The 21,998-nt window shown below is 38.0% G+C and overlaps 1 protein-coding gene across 3 annotated transcripts in view; it reads right to left on the reverse strand.

The window, feature by feature from the left end:
• Positions 1–21,998, reverse strand: part of Kdm3 (Lysine demethylase 3) — a 275,903-nt gene that overhangs the window by 218,474 nt on the left and 35,431 nt on the right. For all 3 annotated transcript variants that reach the window (XM_071703885.1, XM_071703884.1, XM_071703883.1), the window contains exons 2-4: positions 10,494–10,745; positions 9,012–9,125; positions 722–916 (exon numbers count right to left, since the gene is read on the reverse strand). In XM_071703885.1, coding sequence (XP_071559986.1) covers positions 722–916; positions 9,012–9,125; positions 10,494–10,745 — 561 coding nt within the window. The remainder of the gene's footprint in view (positions 1–721; positions 917–9,011; positions 9,126–10,493; positions 10,746–21,998) is intronic.

The following is a 21,998-nucleotide window of genomic DNA, read 5'->3' on the forward strand; positions in this document are numbered from 1 at the left end:
AATAGTGCAACAAGGGTTGATAAAATATAAATAACCAATTATCTATATTTCCAAAAATATTAAATGTCTTATATATATAATTTAAATTACTCTATACATATATTATATATAAATATATGATTAAATGCCCTATAATTTTCCACTTTGCAGATATATAAAATTTAGAAGTTCACTGAAATAAACTTACAATTAGTAAATGTTCAGGGCGATATAATTCTAATAATGACTGTTTGCTTAATAATTAACGAATGTGTCTTCTTGCAGAGCTGTCATTAAAATTGAAACTGTTTTCTTTTTAATCTTGGCTTATTATTAATTTGGAAATAAATTAATTCAGATTAATTTTGAAATCCCCTGCGCTCTAACTCGAGAATAATATCGAATAAAATTTAATTTCCTTTCTTGTAATTTCATTCGATTTCACCAAAATGGAACCAAATTTATGTCGTTAAAATAATGAGATTACATTGGCTAAACAACAATCTGTAATTTTCGATTTGTTTAAGTGACATTTGTCACACTGTAAATCACTTTCCTTAAATATCAATTCATATATAACTTGTATGAAGTATTAAATCTTGATAAAAACGTTGACGAATTTAAAATCAAACTGTTATAGGTCAAACGATCACAGAGTAAGAGACCCCCAAAAATTGCTGCAGGATATTTCCAATCTACTGATAACACGTCCCTGTAATATTTATTATCTGGCCGGACTTACCTTGGTGGACTCGTTGTAACCGACGATCACGGCTGTGTACCATTGTGTGGTGCCTTCCGCCCGATAAACTTCGACTCTGAAGCCGACCAGAACGCTGGGCGTAGTCAGCAGGATCCTCTGACCGTCCTGCATCTCGGCCCATCTCCTAACGGCGTTTCCCCAGGGCATCGCGCCCTTAGTCAGCTCCCAGTCCTGCTGCAAAGACAAGCAAAAAAGACTGAGGTTAAAGCTTCGTCCGTGGAACTTGATTAAGAAGAGCGGACTATTCTTCTCTGCTCGAGAAGCTGTCCGCGATTTTGGAAGGAAAAATAACGAAGGAGGAAGAACTCTCACAATTTGATAAGAGATAACAAAGAGAATAAAAACTTTACGGAAACCTGAGCGCACGAGATTTTGTTCCCCCGTCTAAAAAAAAACAGACTGCGATTCGTACTACGCTTTATTGTGTATTTTACTTATAATTTTCAAATATAATTGATAAGTGCGATATGAATAAAACTTTAATTATTTTATTTTATAAAAATATAAGGCGAAATACTTGAATACGCGTAATGTGCCATTATGTGTCTAATTATAAGTATAGAAGCTGATGCGCATTCTATCTTGTTCGTTGACTTTGTTTTTATCTCACGTATTAATACAATTATAGCGTGACGAGAATAAAAAGCTAAACAGTCACAAAAACAATAGGTATGTTGAAACTTGGAATATCAAATCTGATTAAGGGGAACACAAAAGTAGCATATTATCATATATATGCAACCCCAATAATCGATATAGCAGAACGTTTTATTCACACTCGTAAAAGTGGCGTCTGTCGAGAAATTAGATCTGATGAAACAGAAATTAGCATCGGAATATTTAATATCCTTTTGTTATCGAATCTATAATTGGATGTCTCGATAATTTCTAACGCATTAGAGCGCCAATCAAAATGTGGCATTGAAAAACGTTAATTACATCACTGTCTGGCTTCTCGGGTTATAAATAGTCGAAGAACTGTAATTAATACATAATTTGTTTTGTAGCCCGTACTACATATTAACAAACTGAACTTTATATGACGTGCAAATGAGTGACTACAACTTTTAAGTGACATCATTTCCAAGTCGACCGTACGATGTTGACAAAAATATTCCATTTTTAGATTAAAACTAATTTTCCGATTTATGTAACTCAAATCTATGCATAATCTCAAAATTAAAGTATTATTCTTATCAATTTTGTACGGTTGATTTAAAAATGATGCTATTTTCAAGCAGGAGAAAATCGCCGAAAAGAGAGTTCGACAAACTTTGAAAGCAAGGTGCTTAGACTTTAAAACATTTTTTTGGAAATGGTGCAATTACGAGGTATTTCTCGCAAAGTTACATAAGTTTGTATTTCATCATTTTTGCCACCGATCCAAAGTGGCCCCTTGTTGAAGAGTACATTTAAAAATAATATAATTCGTAACAACGGGAACTCTCTTGAGGATATTATGTAGATTCAAAGAGGGAGGGATAATGTCAATTTTCGCCTTGTTTTGCGATAACTTCTTTTTTCCCCGATGACGACTACGCGCTCGAGCGAGCACACCGCTCGCGTTCGCATTTACATTACGTCATCGCTACGCCGTTACGTCAGACATGCGTTATGCAATCGTTGCGCACAGCGTGACGGCGCGAAGCGCGTTAATGGTAGTAATACAACGGCAATTAGAGCGTTATTACCGAAGCACGAGAGCACTTAATGTCTGCACAGTGCTCGTCGTGAACGCGATTCACGATGCTTTGCATGGAGTTTCAGTGCGGGACCAATCGCGCTTCCTTTCCTCGATAGACTTGTTCTTCTCTTTGATTTCAAGTCAATTTTAAGATTTTAATTTGTTACTTAATCAACAAGCTGATGAAGAAATATAGTGGTTATCATATTAACAAAAAAATTAATTTGTTGACAGAAGTCCGTCATATTTTCGATGACGGGCAATCGCCCCTATATTTATCGATCAGTCTGTAGATTAAAAAAAGGCGGATAACCGCGACCAAGCGAGAGGAGGCATTACGATTCGACCAGATTTAATGGTATAAACTTAACTTTTGTTGCCAACTGTTATTATCTTATGTCCGCTATGGTTTGCGTATATTTTCCCAACTTTTTCCCGGTTATTCCTGGAGTCTTTATTACGCGAGTGAATCGAACGAAATAAATGCTTGAGAGATGGAAAAGCAACCTTGCGCAATCGAAGGGAACTGCGTAATTACGCGAGTAATAATTACTTTTCTAGAACTGTAAATATGACGTACATCTCGAACTCGATGTATTCTGCAAATTGGTATTCCTATCGTTAATATGCAAAGTGCAGGGTGAACTTTGCAGACTGCTAAGTAATATAATTAAAATTACGTCAGTTTTATTATTTTTCTCAACGTCTTCACATTTCATGGAAATTTTTATAGAGAGAATAACAAAAAGCACTGATTAAAAATATATCACTTTTTCAATGCTTAATCTCATTACTGACGTATTGCAAAAATGTCAAGGATTTTAGACTAGAAAATTTCGGTCTTCATTCGTTAAAGATTATCCGTTTTTATACTAATCCGTTTTACTCCTAATTACCATTTTTCATGCCCAGAAATAGAAAAATACGTAAAGCATTATGAGGAAAATACTATATGATTAAAGCGCTCCTGTCTCAACGATTATATTTTCGCGAAAGTCAAGCGAGATATTTATTTAGATAAGAACTTTCCTAGACGTGTAACATGCAACGTGTTTAGATAAATGCAATGTCCAGTATCCCTCATCCTTAAATTATCGTCTAAATTATCTTTTCGTGCGAGATCTATGTATACGCTTTTATATGTGTGCGCGCGTGTACGTAGCATAAGTTCTCGCGATCTTCTCGTCCATCATAAACAAAAGTGCTTGCAAATAACTATCAACCGTCATTCTCGTTGTTTGTAACCATTGTAAAATCGTTCTCCGCGCACTCAGGAGAAGACCCGTTTACCGCGGGGTACAATCGATAGAGGATTTCGCGCAACATATGGCATCGGTGCGAAGATCGTCGTGAACGGTTCGCGAAACGTATTTTTCGTTCGTCGAGCCGTTACTGTCGTTAAATGTCGATATCGAGACGAGAAATAGCGCCCGTCTGGACACATCGTGCACCAATTATAATGTGGAAATGAACGACCGGGATCGGTCTCGGGGTCAACGAGATTATCTGTCGGTCGTTGAATTATTCGTACGCACGATAATTCGATTCAGGGATGTCATTCGGCACGGGGGACTGAGAGACACCGAAGCGTTCCTTATTTATGGATTACGACCCCACGTTATGAATCGCTTGCTCCGAGACCGTTTCCCGAGGTTTTTTCTCGTTCAAAGAACGCCAACCAAATCCTATATCTCCGATCATATTCTCGCCGTTTTTTCTTCTTCGCTATCGCGATGCAATTTTCAAACGAAATTTCGTCCACGTGTATCTTCTATATATTTTCCCTTCCTACGAAGTTCTTGAGCTGAATTAGCATACCGACGAAACGGGCATTGTCCTTCTCATGATAAATTTTGAAGCTTATTATGTGATATATCTATTTTCATTTTATTTCAAATCCAGAAATATTTATTTTGTTCAAGTCAGAAGATTTTATGACCGGCCTCATTTCTTGAAAACTCAATTTTCACCTCATCAATTATTTTTTACATATATACACACATACACACATTGCTAGAAACAGAAAAGTGTATAAATATTAGAGAAAATAATAATTATTGAAATACTCCTGTCTCCACAATCACACGTTAATGAAAATCAATTAATGTTATAAAATATTAATTTAATAAAAGCTCTCGATCGTTGACAATATATTTATATACATTTATATACAATATTTCTGAAATGCAGATTGCACATTATTATATATTATGTAATTTAATTCCCAGAAAAATACAAAAATATAAAATATGTTAATTGTATAATGTATTATCTATGGTGTATATCGTGTTTTCTACTTGTAAATTATCCTCAGAGGTTTATGTTTTCGCGTAATACTACTGCATATTTCAAAATATGTTCTTTTAAATCTTAGATTTTAGTATTGATCAAATTTGTTCGTGTACTTCTTTTCGAATAAATTCCCCAATTATCAAGCGCGAATACCTCTCGGAATGAAAATTATCGGTTGGAAAATCACGGCTCATGCCGACCGGTGTCGACTGTTATCGTCCTATCACGCGCCGCGGGTACTCGTTAGCAGTTGCCACGCGGCAGCTAATTAATTAAGGAGTTCCTTAATTAAGAACGCGTCCGCCATTAATCGCGATGCGTTCACCGGTACAATCACGGGACCAAAGCGCCGGCAGATAAAGTGACTATAGGCAGGTGACTGTCGTAAAGTTTAAATTGAAGGCACAGACAGATGCTCGTGTACCATTTGTGCGCAATAAAATTACTCGCGTGCAATTACTTTTTTCACCGGCGTCTGTACCTACTCGAAAATTGACTCAATAATGAACACATCAACTCCGATATTTCTCGATATAGCGACTCCGTCACTCATCTTACTGCTGCGATACTTATACTTATTACTAATCGTTTCGTATTTAAACTTTGCCGATGATCGATGCACACACACAGCAGATAGATTATATCATTTAAATGAATATCCGTTTTATTCCGTTTATAATTATAAACGGAGCTATTTCGTAATTAGGTATTACATGGATATATGTAATTTCAGTTTGTAAAAAGTTAACCTTCGAAGTATCAAGCCTTTGGCATGACTGATAAAATGCCTGAATATTTCAATAACAAATCTTTGGGTTCAAATTCGATATCTCGAAAATTCTAAACAAAGTTGATAATTTATTATAAATATAATAAATTATCATAATTTTAATAATATAATTGTAATAATTTTATAATTATATTAAATGATTTTATATTAAAATTATGATATTTATTATAAATATAATAAATCTGGAATGATCGTTCTTGTGCGTTTAAATGAATAGGATCTCCAAGGTAAGAGGAATAACATGTTTCTCTTCGTAGTGAGCACCTTTCAGACAGGGTTCCGGAGTTCTTACTTCTCGCGAGGATCGCGTGAAGGGAGGTCGAGGGTATAACGCAGCATCGTCGCACTTGGCCAAGGACCGTTAGATAGAACGGGAATATGTTGGCGCCTCGTCTTGGCCGCTTTCCAACGTTCTGACGATCGTGCACGCGCGTTACCGATGCGAATCGTCAAACTAACAGGCGACGTCGCCGGCAGCAAGCAGAAACGGCCGCATGCGTGCGGGACGACCTTTTCTCAACAAGTTAGATGATTGCAGCTCTGAAATCCACTGATGAAGATTTCCTATTTCTTTTCGTTGGATCATGTTACATGTATACACCTTTTGTCTGATTTATTTCACTTTCTACAAAGGACTTAGAGTCTTTTCTTAGTCTATTCTAAATCCGCTACTCTTAAACCCCGATGACGTAAAATTTATTTTTCTCTGAGATAATTTTAATTATTTTATAAAATGATACATACTATTAATACTTTCGATGCATACTTATATAAAAGTTTAATACTCGCGAGGTGAGAAGTTGCGGTTGCGTTCGTTTATGACACCCACGGCAACGAGAGCAAAGCGAGTGCGACGTCTCCGAGCGACGTCGCGCGCAAGTGCACGCATGTTAGGTATGCGACGCAGCGGGGAGAAAGAACTCGTTGCATTTATAGTTCAGGGTCAGCAGACTCGCGCGCAACTTTGCCCCCCGGACGAATTTGGCCCCTCGCGCCGCGGCCGTTTCTTCGTTCCTTTTGTATTTCTTTTTTTTCAGCATGCACTTAACCGCCGACTTTCTCCTTTTCTCGACGAGCCGCGAGTGCACCGGTCCACAACTAAAAGTAAAGATCTATAGCTGCTCGAAAAAGATTTGTTGTTCAAGCGAGGACCGATTTATATTGTCACAGAAAGAATTCGGAGTGATACTGATGGCTTCGCGAGCCAGTTTGTCGAAACAGATCGCACGAAATTTCAGATTAAAAATGGAATTGTTTTAAGTTTATTATAAATGTCGACGTCGTGATACATTACCTCGATTTAAGATGCTAAACTCGATTATAAATGTCAAGCGAAATAAAGAAACTTGTCTGCTATAAAGTACCGGGATTTCTCAAAGCATCCTTAGTGCACAGGTCACGAAGGTAATACGTCTTATTTGAAATGGACTAAGTCGCACGCGGTAGGATAAAGGGCGGATCTGAAAGGTAAGACACACCTGAACCTGACCGCCGCGGCGCGCCGGACTGAAAGTTCTCGCCGCATGTAAACGACTTACGGCCTCGTATACCGCCGCCGAAGCGGGAAAAAGTTTTAACGGTAAAAGTTTCCCGGTAGTTTAATTACTTGGAAACAATTCCACCTCGCTCAACTCTTCCTACCCTAACAGAAGTGCGGCAACTTCCGAAGTGGCCGCACGCACACCCACCAAACACACACACATACGTACACACACAAAAACGTACGCACGCACTGTTCTTTCACCCTCGCGAAGAGGGATCGGGCTGATCGATTTATCTCGGTCGAGTGTTTCCCTATCTCGGAGCTTCCCTGATGAAACCGTGGAAGTTTCTGCATGCTCATTCATTACAACTGTCTCAAACTGATATCCGATGGAAAGTCGATTAATCGAAGGTCAAAGGTTAATATCGGGCAAGGGGGGAGTTTGCTAATCGTACGTTCGTGTAGTGAAATTTGAGCGATTTTATCTCTTGTGTTTTAATGAATGGTCGATTAATTGTACTAATGTATTACGATAGGAAATGAACGGATTAAGAAACATCAGGTAAACGCATTACTTAGCACTTTGATAATTAGTTCGTAAAGTTTAGTGGAATATTCACGATAATAAAATAAATAAAATAATAAAAAACAGTATCCAGTTATACAAAAAAATAAAATACAATTTAAAAATTTCTGTTGCTGTTGCAATGGCGACATATTAACAAATAAATTTAAACGATTGTAAACAGTATTAATAGTTTTAAATTACTTTGCAGAAAGTTTTACATGTAAAAACTTGTTCATTTTGCGCACACACACACACACACACACACACACACACACACACACACACGTTTGTCTTAAATAATTCAAACTTATATCTTCCCTTTAATAAATTTTTCCAATTATATTTGTCATCGCGAAATAATAAAATTTCCAGTTCAGAGAGAAATATCTCGCGAAAAGTTCTGCCACGCTCGCGAACATAACTCCTTCACATACGCGAAAGTGAAACGGGAAACTTGAGTCAAAGCTCGGCTGCTCCTTCCAGCAGGGCAAGTTCGGTTAACTCTTCCGCGTAGCTCTTACGAGAAGTTGGACAACGAGCCTCCGTGAAAGATTACTTACAGCAGCGGTACGACTCGCGGGAGGGGAAGAGACGCGCGGTCTCGCATTCGCATCCGTTGCCCCCCGGAGGAGTGTCGGATGCGCCAATGGCGCCGGAACTTGTTCCCTAACTAAGTTCCCAGCGAGGCCCCTAACGAAGTAAGTTTCCAGTCGTAAAGCGGAAGTGGCCGCTGCAACGCGCTATACCACGTTCGCCGACCAAACTCGCCCGGCTCGCGGGCTCTTAATCGTTTTCGGAATACTCTATCGCATCTCGCGCGTGAAATGTGCAGAACGCCATGGCGGCGAGGAAATTAGGAGGGAAACGAGATAACGGATTGCGTCAATGTACCTTGGTCAGCGGAAATTGTCACCGTGTCTCTCGTCGCCCGCGCAAGTTTTATACTTTTTACGTTTCCTCGCGTTCTACATGAAAGTAAGCACACGCGCGATACGGGTAATTAAAGAATACTTACTTTCGGATCATAAATTCTTTCTATACTAAACGAAAACGCTATCTTCGTCGCACGTTTAACTGTCATGTGTCTCAAGGAGTTGAAAAGATTAAATATCTTAATGCCGTATTAACTATGCATAATGACCGTCTAATTGTAAGATTAATATGAAAATTATAAATTAATATGAAAATTGACATTAACATGAAAAAAAATTAAAATTGATAAAAGTAATAAATCTGTTGCAGAAAATTTCAAGAAATTGATTTAAAGCTGTATGATAATTAATAATTAAACATTAACGCTACATTAGTATTTGTTTGCAAATATAAATTATCACTTTATGTTGAATCACAAAGATAATTAAACAATTATTCGTTATATTATGCATAGCGTTACAGTATATCAAGTGGTTAATCTTAAACAATCGAAACAATTGAGATATGTGATATACTTACAGTGAACGGCTTTAACTTCGAATAGTCGACGAAGTCCAGTTTGCGATCTTGCATAAACTCGATCGGCATGGCGTCCTCGTGCAACTCGGCGCGTGCCACGAGAGGATAGAAAGTCTAGAAACAAACATGAGATTTTCGATTATATGTACTATTCCGCATAGAATAATATTTTAGTTCAACCCGTCCAAGCAGCATATTTCTATCATTCAACGTGTGCATGCTGTATTTAGCTATATAATCCAATTTACATCAAAACGTCAAAAAAAGCTGAATATCATCACAAAAGATAATATAATGACAAAATTTGCACCAAAACATTAAAAAAATACAGATATTTAATTCATTTATTTAATGAGAAGATTATATTTTAATTTTATATAAAGTGGTGTGGATTTTGGCTGACAAATTAATTAAAAATCCCAACCGAGATTAATTATTTGATGAAAATAGAATTAGCTTATGATATAAATAACATATAAATAAAAGAGATTTATTTAAAAAAAAACAAACATTTATATTTTATAAAAGAATATAGTTAATAATTTTGACCTCATACGCCACCATATTTTCAAGCAAAATTAACTACTATTTAAAAGAAATAGAAATAAATATTAACAGTCACGGTAATGATATTTTGGTGATATTTATACAACGTTGCATTCTGCTAGAATTCCTTTATAAAGACCGTATAGAGAAGGCAAAAATTTTAAATTATAGAGATGTAATTATTTTTGCGTCGTTGAGTCTTCGCAAAATAATTAAGCTCACTCAATTGAAGCATTAAAATTTTAATGAGAAAAAGAGCGCCGAGCCAATGGAACATGCGGCAGTCTGTTTTGTAGCGGTCGAATTGTGTCGATTATAAAATTTATTCAACAGAAATGAAGAATTGAGTATTTCATTAATTAACCACGAACTGATTAATATTCGAATAGGTTCGCGAGCATTCCTCAATTATCATCGTTAAAATATGAGAGATATGCATTAAAAATGGTAAATCGTGATGGCTTTCCTGTATAATTCGAAGGAAATCACACGTGACAGATTATTGCCGGAATTTCATGCGTGAATATTGTATTATGCGTGTATCGCATGATGTTTGATAAAAACAATTCTGATAAAAATACAATTCTCGACAATATCATATAATTTTTCTAATCTACATTTCTGAACGAGTCAAGAAAGTTCTGTCATTTGTAATACGTGTAAAAGAAAAAGAACTTGTCTTTCGCTTTCGAAGTCATTTTTAACGAAGATTTAAGAAGAGAAGTCTCTCTTTATTTGTAATATTCAATTTTAATTCTCCTTTTAGAATTTGATATCTCCTTGCAATTTAATTCGTAAAGTAAAATATTAAATGATGGTAAAATTGATCAATGCCTCGATGTATGTTTTTCTTTCGTTGAGAAAAAACGAAGCAAGGTCATCCAAGAATTCGTAACAACGTTCATAAAACAATAGATACAGTTTATTTATACTTACGAGAGCTGGCCAAGCAACGGTGTCGGCGACCGCCGTGGCGCTCCTGAGCGGTTTCCCGTTAATGCGGTGCTGATGGTGGTTATTGTTCGCGTGATTGTGATGATCGATGGGGATGAGACTGGCGTGCCTGGGGTCAGGTCGTTCGGCCCAGTAGAGACCTCGTTCGATGAGAAAGAAGGAGAATACGGCATCCCTATGTGGTGACAGCCACTCCCTCCTTTGCCACTCTACGTCGTCGTACTCTACGAGGATCTGCAAGCATATGATCGAACGCTTATATTAAGTGCAAATGTAATATATTAAAGCAACTGGTCGAGAGACAAAGCCTCTATATTTTAGCACTTAACGAAAGTGAGCTGACAATACAAATTGATAATATAATGTTGAAATAAATAGGTGTATCTATATACATATATCTTTTTTTCTAGTTATAATAATTAATAATAACATTTTAATAATATTTTCGTGCTCTGATATATAATATCCAAGCATATTTCTGTGAGAAATTTGGTACAAAAAACATTTCGCAAATAATCCTTTCAATTAAACAGCATTACGAAAATAATTCTCTACATAGTCATTTTTTAAGTTGTAATGTGTCCGTTGTTCCAAAACAAATGCTACATAATGAAGTGAAATCTGTGCAGGTTCTACTTATTCCACGGAATCACGAGGGATTAAGGATTAAACCGTTCTCAACGAGCGGTTATCATGCGAACGGTGCACGGGGCGGAACCTTTTCAGCTATCCACAGTAACAGCCACCAGTTAATTATCAACGCCTATTATCGTGATATTCATGCGCGCTTATCGAGCCTCTTGTTTCGCGTTCCTTCAGAAACACACGCAACGAATTGACGCGTCGATGGTGAAATTGTCTCGAATATGCTGTAAATATTTATACAAAGGGAGAGAAGATGGTATATAGGAATAACGCAATTAATATGTATTATTCATAACCTCTGGCCTGAAGCAGAAAGTGCTGACTGTCAGGATAACGAGGGGGTTCAGGAGGCGGAATGTAGCACGATCCGCACGCTCGGTTTACTCTCAGGCTTTGTCAACGCGACCGAAATTCGGACGCGGGGAGCTGATTCAAATGACGGATAGTCATTCCGTGTTCCGTGGCCTCTGTGAAAGCGCACGCCCTACTGTAGCGTAAATTTAAATAAACGTCTCCTATTTCCGATTTTCCCCAAATTTCGACACAAAGTATATATTTACCATCAAAATTTCAAGCTGAATTTCTGTTAACGTTAAGATCACTTAGTAATTGAAAAATAAAATATTGGCGCCTTTATATGCGAAATGTGTTCGCATGATATCGATGAGAAAGATTATTTTCGCAGATCAGCGCAAGAATGTATGCGTTATATTTGCAGATTAATACTTCGCATCGAGGTATCCGGTTCTAAATTCTCTTGGAATATCGTATGACATACCACCCCTTCGCCTGTCTGGCGCACTGGGGTCATCGTAATCATAAGGGGAGAGCGTGACTCAATGCGGCCACGGGGCGTCAGCCAATTAATTGATAAATCAGCATTTACGAGCGGAGTGCGCTCATAGAAATCGCCGCGGCGTGACCGCAAATACTCAATTCTGTATCTGACTAATACCGTGCATGATCAGCAGTGCGTTGTAATTATACCGCATATAAGACATGAGATAGAACATGCCAAGAGTTAAATACGAGAAAGTGCCTTGCAAGAACGTAAAAATAAAATATCATTGAAATGGAATTATTCAACAAAAAGTACAGATCAGAAAGATATTCTGCAAGTAATAATAGAGACATGCGATGACTCAATTTGCCGGCGCCAGTAATATATCTAATAATTGTACAACTATCTATTAACGCATCGATCGATGCCGCTTATCTTTCCGGGATCGAAAAAAACCGCGTAGTGTATAAATTTGCATTTGTATGACCGCAGGAAATTAATTGATGTGTTTGGGAATGGCGGGCTGGCCATTTCCAGACTCCGACTACGGTACCGTGACACATCGCTGACATCAATAATAAATCGTAGCCGTTATTAATAGAAGAAACGCGAGATGAGGTACGAGCGAGGCGCGATTTCCGGGTACGTGAGTGGAGCGTGACGGCGCATAATTGCAAAACGTTAATCGGCTAATTAATAAGTAAATATCTACGGGGCGCAACGGCCGTTAATAATAGGCGAGGGACGCGCCGCGTAAACGACGTACACGGATGATTAATAATAACGTAATCTCGCGCTCGCTCGCCCATTCGCTCGCTCGATGCGTTTAATGGCGCTGCTGCTGGCATGCAATCCGAATCGCGGGGGTATTCGGCACCGGCGGGGCTATGTCAGGAATTGTAATCCGTTTTCGCAGGAATCTCTCTTCTATATTTCCGTGTCCCGCGCGTCCGGATTACCCGCGCATCGGGGATGCCGCCCGGATGACGTAATCCAAGGCGCGACGAAGCTCTCCCCGGTTTATCAAGAATTCGCGTTGCAACGCCGAGATGTGTTGCAAATATTAATAAAGATTTAAAAAATTGCGAGAATCGCTTTAGCATGTAAATTTGGAGAACCGTAAATCCTGTTACGCGTATTATCACTTTCGTTGTTTCGCTAGAGTTTTATTTAAATAAATATTATATGGACTTGACATTTAATTTAACTCTGACTACTATTTTATAGCAAAACCTATAGTAAATTATTATAATGTAGTAATTTATTTTTACTTTTTCAGAGACAGAAGTAAGAATAGCCAATATGAATCCAATAAAATTCTGTCGATTGGACAGAGTAGATAATGACAGAACAATTGTCCTCATTATTTTGAAAGAGTGAAAGTAATTTTCGTAGTTTTAATCAATTCTTTCCAAAAGCGTTATATAATTAAAGAAGTAGTACTGTGTGTTAATGCGATTCATCGATACATCCAGTCTATTGATCGAAATCGGTGACGGCAGGGAGAGTCTTATCTTTTCTTTCTCTAGTATAGCGATATGAACTATTCGCAAATTTATTGACGATGTTAAATAAGTCAAGCGGAAGTACAGTTTATACAAGCCGTCGGGATAATCTTTGTATCAGCCGTATATCGTGTCTCTAGGGAAGGAAACTTGAGCGAATGGAATGACCAGTTTTCGAATGACCAGAATAAACTATCTTACGACACATGACAGAGAGATCCCAGAACTATTCCAGAGCACGAGAATTATCCCAGAATCGAAGAGCGATCTCTCGCCCATCCGTATCCCAGACGGTCCCGGGGGGGTGGTATAGCAATATTCCCGGTACCAAGGCTGGTTTTAACCCTTAGTTTCGGGGGACGCTCACCAGGTGGCGATATCTCTCGGAGTGGAGGACCATAATGGCCGCCAAGGCCATCATGCTCCGCCTCTCGTGAACGCCAAGCACCGCCCAGATGGTTTCCCGGGTAACCATCCAGACCGGCCATTTTGCCGTCGCGACCTACCACAACCTTCTCCTACGACCATGGACGGATGGTCTCCCCCCACCGGCTCAGACTCCCTTCCAGTTCTAAACGTCATTCTGCCCCCCCCCCTTGTCCCTTTTCGAGTCCCCACTACTAGACAGCTCCCAGTGTGGTACCAGACTCGTGCTTGTTCCAGACGGAGATTAGGAACTGGGCGGCTTCGTTCCACTAATCATCGTCTGTTAGACGATGCCCGACATTTAACTATAGTAATAATAAGAAAGAATAGAAAACAGAGCTTACGCATGGAGAAATAGCTTAAAAATTCTAAATATTAGAGAAAATATCTTCGATTAAAGACAAGAGACCTAATTTAATTTATCTTTAATTAAAGTAATTGTCAAAATTACATATTTTGATAAATAAACAAAATCGTTGCTACTTCCTAACGTGTTTTCTAATAAAAATGTTCGCAATCAATAATTAATAAATAATATAGAAATGTTTAAATAAGGTAATATAAAATCTTAATATTCTCATCTAAAAATTATTAAATATTATCTCTTAAATAAGTGGTACATACATATTGGTATAACAATATGATTATAATTATCCGCGGTATATAATATATTTCGCAACATAAACATAATTGGTTAAATGCCGGCGCGTAAAAATAAACAAACGTGTTAGGCGATCAATCGCGACGGGCGTCAGCAATAATAAAACGCTAAAAACGTTTTATTATTGCTTATTATATCGAGACTTGGACAGGAAAAAGGAAGGGGTAAGATAGAATTTTATATTATTTGCTCCGCGATATAAAATCTCCTAAGAGATTTACCGTTATACCGAGCAACAAATACCGAGACAACATATAACACATATTTTTAAAGCAAAGAATGTCAATCTTCGATATAAACTGGCTAAAATAGAAAAAAGATCTAAATAAAAAATTATTATCTTTTCAACTGATTCATTTGGAATTCACACGAGAAAAATAAAATTGTTCAATAATTATAATAATTGCAGAAGATTTATTATAAAAAAAAACAGAATTTTTGAAACATTTACGTCAAATTTTTTTATCATTTTTATTTATTATAATATATTTTTAACTTTCTTGAATTTACCAAATTAAAGATTTGAGATTTTAAGATTAAACTATATAAAGTTTATTGTCGAATGAGCAATGTCATGTCAATTGATGTCATTTTATCGCTTATTAGCCGTTTATTTTGACGTTTGCCATATTTGGACAAGACGCATACATTAAATATAAATAGAATTATTATTAGTGCTTAATTATCATTTATGATAAAATTAAAACGTTTAATTAGACATTTCTAGCTTCGGTTAAACCCCATTTTGCTAATCATAGAATCGTATTCAGAGATATTGTAGTTGAAAATCAGCATAAACAATAATCAATTCTAAAATTAGTATCAAATATAATATTGTTATTACAATATTATGATATTATACTGTATTATATTAAAACACGCGCGATAATAATCACAATGCTTGTAATTTGTCAAAGATATATCGATTCCAAAATTCTTTTATTACTCTTCATGATACTTGCTTTAAAAAAAAAACATTATGAAAGGTATGCTCAATATTAATATCATCCTATGGGATTTTAATTGATAGAACGAAAAGTTTTAATTGAAAGAGCCGCTCTGCGGCTCTTTCTTGAAAGGTTTATAGGTCTACGGGGATGACGCGCGACCTTGTTCACAGCATCGATTTTTCCATTTTGGCCTCGTTGGCCGCGAACACGAGCGAGAACGGAATATGCGAATGTCAACTATCCAAGCGGAGGTTTCAGCACAGAAGAGAAAGAGAAGAAGAAGAAGAGAGAAAGAGAGAGAGAGAGAGAGAGAGAGAGAGAGAGAGAGAGAGAGAGAGAGAGAGAGAGAGAGAGAGAGAGAGAGAGAGAGAGAGAGAGAGAGAGAGAGAGAGAGAGAGAGAGAGAGAGAGAGAGAGAAAGAGAGCACGGTACGTCAATATCCTGTCAAGCGCCGCGCGTGTGCACATATCGATACGGCCGGCCGGCTTCCTGTTATTTCGCCGGCCTTGTTCGCCGGTCGTAACAACGCGCTGCGCCGATCCAATATTCGATCCGCGAGGGACGCGATGACGTAAGTCGCGTCTCTCGTTTCTACACAGTACACACACACACACATACACACACACACACACACACACACACACACACACACACACCTGCGGCCTGCTTCCCGTGCCTGTCGCGAAACGCGATTTCCCTTCTCGCCGCGCGAGAGAACTCGCAGTGGAAACAGCGGGCGCTTGTCAGACACGCGTGAAGCGAACTTTCCCTCGGCTGTCGCATCCTGTCAAGCCGAAACGACGATTTCGGGCGAACTCGCACTCAGCTCCCTGCTGTCAATCATTCCTGACAACTATGACGTGATCGCATCGGATTAAAGAATCTTTATTTACTCGTTATTAAAATTTCTTTTATTACACTATTAAACTCCAGGTCCATCCGGCTAACTGCAGCTCAATGAGTTTATTCTTACACATTTGATTAGGATTTTTCCTTGTATTCCTATATGGATAGGAAATAATATTTTCTATATTATTAATTTGATACTATTATATATCTACATATTCAAAAAAATATCTCTATACGAATAATTTGATGTAGTAACTCATGTAATAACTTTATTATCAATGATTTCAGTAATATCCGAACAATTCAATGTCATTATCTATACAAATAATTACTTAAATATAAAAAGAAATGAGATATTAGCTCCAATCTATAAAAAAATAGTATGCATGATGTATTCGATACTATTCTCTGAAAATTTAAAATAAGAAATAGATGACCTGACTGCAATATCGATCCGTACAATAATTCAATGATAAGTCACACCACACGGTCTGTACGAAACGTAACACCCTTATACCGAAACTTTTCAGCGCTTTTGTAAATTATTCAGAATAAAACTGTATTTATACACTTCCAATTTTTTATATCATTTTATCACTTACAGTAACAAAAGTAGAGAGAATGGCATTTCTTTATATTTCCAATAGTGACGCTATTTGCGTAAATAAATGTGAAATGTGACTCTCCTCATTCGGGTAATCTGTGAGGAATATATAAATTTTAAAAATGTAAATCGATTTTTTTCTTTATTTCCCCTTTTTTCTGCGTCGGTTCGCTTCGTTGATTTTCCCAAGTCCATTTTTGCAACGCTTTCTGTGGCCTTATCGTTAAATACTAAATTGGAGGACACGTCAGTCAAAAACTGACTAGCTGTCCGCTCTGCCGGCTCTTAATGTCGAGTTGTTATGCCACTTCCCTCGCACGTAAGCGTATTCCGGCGCTTACGAATAGTCAACGACTGGTGTGACGTCATGAATACAATAAAGGAGAAACCGCACTACACCAATGGAATAGAAACCACAGCGGCTTTCCAAATCGGCTTTCCGAAAGTCGCCGGATCGAATGGAAAAGTATGCAACGAAAAGAAGAGGTCGATTTAAATTACTAATCAAGAAGTTATATATCAAAAATTAGAGATACCCAGCACGGAGAAAAGTTACGCGTCGTTTTTCCGACGTAAAGTATCGATTATCGAAAAAATTTGTAACGTAATTAAAAAACGGCGATTATATACGTATAGTATAGTTACGACGCTTTTCCATTGAATTGTGTGTGTCGCCAATAAAAAGATCGCGAATTCGTCGATGTAAATTACGTGTAAACAACGCCCAGCGCTCTTCGTTTTCACGATTTCGCGATCATTAATATGCGCGATCATCAAACACCACGACGCGATGGGCGTTTCAAATTACTGTGAGAGATCGAGCAGTTTTTAGCAGAAACGATTATATTACACTGTGCGAATATCACCGATGCAGTCGCTCTTTCAATCAATTTGTTTCGAATGGTAATGAAAATAATTCGATTAACATGCATAGATAGTAAACGCCGTGTAACAAGGTTATTAAAACGAACGACAACCCTTCAACCGTTCAAAATAACATGTGCCCCCTACACTCGAGTGCGAGTCGAATCAACAAGTGGAACAAAAAATTTTTCCAACGTGCGTGAAACGATGCACCTGTTTACACATTGTGTTGTAAGTAAACACAAACCCTCGTGACAAATGTAAAATGCTTGATGTGATTTCAGTAAGAGCACACAGAATAACGGAGAGTTACGTTAAAATACAAGCAGGTGCATGAATATGTTGTAGTAATCTTGCGAGATTAATTCTAATATCTTTTTATTATAAGAGTTACGATTAGGATGAAGATAATCATTGCCTATTATAAATGAATAAATAATAATAACCAGATGCTGTATTAGTGCACCGTAAAACTTCACTTATAACACGCTAATTACTTAGCTTCAGTAAAGCATAAGCCTCGATCTTCGACATGGTAAAAAATAATAAGAAAATTATCTTTACGTCACATAAAATAATTCTCTCCAGATTATTACTGCAATAAAGATGTAGAAGGTTTGTAATAATCCTGGAAATACGAAAGTTTCATAATAATAAAAAGAAAGCGTGAAACCAAAACTACGACAAGGAATTTTAGACACTTACAATTAATGAAAGGCCGAAATAAAGCATTGCCTTTAACTAAGAAAAAAATTGATTTCAACTTAAATTGATCACGTGGCCCCGTATTCTTCTTCAGAAAATAAATGCATACTTTTTTGCACTCTTCGCACTCGCCGGCTAAAAGCATCGCGGCCATTGCATCGCGAATGCAGGAGAGACAAACGAGAGGCGACGAGTTCGCGGGAGTCCGCGTTCTCATCGAGTCGCACAGACTCTTTCTTCATTTCGCGCCGCCGGCACTGACAGTTATTCAGCAGTGCCGCGTGTGCCGGTGACGGTGGAACCGTTACTGTCCCGAATCTCTCGCCGCATCATTAGTTTTGCTCTTATTCATTTCGCGCGCGCAGCCGGGTAGGAATCCTCGAATGCACGAGCGAACGCATTGCACGATTTCGCGAGTGACGATGCGCGCAATGCAGCTTGCATTCGGCAATTTCATGGCATTCCTTATCTCATCTTGATAACGCGCGATGTTTTGATTTATGAGGATCAAAGCAAATGTCATTTTTATTTTTACTGATTTTTACTGATTCGTTTATGAGCTCACAACTAAACTCTTAATGCACGTGCAAATGACAATTTACCAGTTATCGATGCAGAATCGAATTAAAAAAACGCATTTTTGAGAGTTGCATAAAAATATATACTTAAAAAATTGTGTTCTAATCTTTTATTATTCTTTCCAGTTTATCGTTCTTTAAAATATGTACTCTCTGATGTATTAGCGAGTAATATTCAGCTTTGTATTTCCCAGTCCATTATAGGTCGATATATCCAGTGTAATAAACGGTTTCGCAATAATCGAGATATTTATTGCGTCCTATTCGAGCATATACGATATATTGCCGACGACGTCGATTATAATTTACGGAGCAGAACGCAACTAGGTACGCACGTTGAAATGACGATAACAGAAGAATGCTTTCAGCGCGGTATATACACACGTTGGGATATTTACACAAAAATCTCCGTCATTTTACCGGGAACAAAAGGCCGCGCTCGCTCTGTGCGAGCCCAAAGTGGAGTTTCGATGCGGAGCAAAGATATATCTCGCCGCGAGATTTTGTTTCCGTCGGAACGAGAGGAGAAAAAAAGGAGGAAAAAGCCGGGGGAGAGCTATATTTTCTATGAGAAAGGGCAATGCGGGTAATGCGGGAAACGCGCGGGAATTATCGGATAAAAAGGACGCTCTCTCATCGTTGCGTGCTTCATGCGAAACTCACACGAATCGTCGTCGTCGATGAAGCGCCGTCGTGCAAAGTGCATCGAGGGCGAGCACGCGTGTGCATCCGAGAGACACGCACGTCCGTACGGACGAAGCGTGACACACGCACGTATGGGACGAATGCGTTCTTGAAATGTGTGAGCTCTATTTCCCCGGGAATTACGAGTAGATGAGAGAGTAAAAGGAGCGAGCGAAAAAGGAATAAAGAGAGGAAGGGAAATGAAAGAAAGAGAGAGAGAGAAAGAAAAAAAGAAAAAGAGGAAGAGAAAAGAAGTGCGTGTTTCTATGTAAAAGAATTTTTTTCACTTCTCTCATCCTCGCTCGACGTTCTATTCTTTCGTCACTTCCTTTTTCACAGACCCTTGCCTATGCGCTGCTAAATATTCCGTTTTACATTGTTAAATATTCCGTTTTACATTGTTAAATATTCCGTTTCTTGCAAAATATACAAAGACGACAGAGATCGAACTATTACTTATAAAATGTGATTCGTCAAATTTTATGTCTCTTATTATAAAATGGGTTATTAATATGGAAAATACATTTACTTATCTATTCATGTATTCTAAATCTATTATTTTGTGCGACCTACGGTCAGTACAGTAAATATCGAGTATTTTTTTTCTTTCGCCTTTTAATTTGTCGGCTCTGTGCCTCCGGGTGAACTTTTTTTGATGTACTCGCGTATTTTCGCGAAAATAGGCCGCGTGAAGAGAAGTTGTTGAGTGCATGGAGAGTAGTTGCATTGGTAAGTGCAATGTACATGGCTCCGTGAGAGTCAATGAGCAAAAGAGAGAAAGAGAAAAAAGACAGAGAGAGAGAGAGAGAGAGAGAGAGAGAGAGAGAGAGAGAGAGAGGCGCCGAGAAATGAAGGTAGCGAGGACGAGAACGGCGCAACGCTAGCTAGTGATGGTGACCTCTTTCTGGACCTGCCTGTCAGTAGTAAGTAATTGCGCGATAGAATGCTCGAAGAAGCGAGCACAGCAAGTACTGTAAAGAGCTTATTTCTTTCTTTGCGCGCTTTTAGGTGTCCCGTGTTGCGCGTTGCGAGATTGCAATTGCCGGAATTCGACGGATGCAAAACGAAAAAGTGTCCCGCGATAACTATTCGTAAATTATTCCATGGAGAAATGGACCGAACCTCGCTTTAGACAATCTATGAATAGTCTCAAAATTCCAGATAGAAATCTATTTGTAATTTTATTCTTTTTGATAAATTATACTTGTGCACCGTAATATCTTTTCTCTCTAATATCTCCAAATAAAGTGAGTAATCCGAAAACAGTTATTACGAGATTTAGCATTGTTGCTGATCAATAATTTGTGTATTTTTATCCCGTTTATATCTAACGCAATATAGATCACTTTTTACACTGACAGGAACGAAACTAGGTCAGTGTAATCATGAAAATTAAAAAACCTCCTTTTGTTTGAGAAAAATATTTATATAAAAGAAATATATTTTCCATGTGCAGCAGTGTATGCCTTTGTTTCGCGATCTCTGTAGAAATCTTTAAAATGTGGAATTATATATAGTGAATGGAGGTCATGTAAAATAATCGCTATATTCTGAAAAAATGTCCGAATCATATACCACGTTGCGCACGTGTGTGTATTATGATTTGAACATTTTAATGTATAATATAATACAATAAAAAATATATAATAAAAATATTGCGTTTTAAGTTGTTCCTCTTCCGAACGTTTTCACGTAAAGTTTCTGTCTGCATGCAAAAATGTAAAAAGCACGGTAGCTCGTATTAGAAAAAAAAATGTTTAAAAAAAATTCAACAAAAGGGAGAACTACATAATTCTCGAAAAACCCGGTCATCCGCGGTTACGAAGTCCGAATGTATTTTTGCGGCACAGTGAAGCGCTTCGGAAAATCGCTTTGTATATGAATTCGCGCGGAAACAATAGTTCGTCACCCAATGGGATACCACCCTTCCCCGTCCCGTCCAACCCTCCCGTCTATCTCGATACCCCATCCAGGTCGAACTTCTAGTTGTACTTCTATAGTGCTTTTCCGCCTGTCGGTACTTCTCGGTGTCACACGCAATTCTCTGTCATCTCTCGCCTGTCAACATACGTATCTATTGTCAGCACTATTGTGGGCTTCGTCGTATATTCTCGTCGGCGTTTATGTCTCGTATGGTTCGTCGACGAGAGAGAGAGAGAGAGAGAGAGAGAGAGAGAGAGAGAGAGAGAGAGAGAGAGAGAGAGAGAGAGAGAGAGAGATGTGATTGGAGAGAAA

This window comes from Temnothorax nylanderi, unplaced genomic scaffold, assembly GCF_030848795.1.
Source record: "Temnothorax nylanderi isolate EJ_2023f unplaced genomic scaffold, tnyl_v1.0 TNYL_tig0037_pilon, whole genome shotgun sequence".
NCBI lineage: Eukaryota > Metazoa > Arthropoda > Insecta > Hymenoptera > Formicidae > Temnothorax > Temnothorax nylanderi.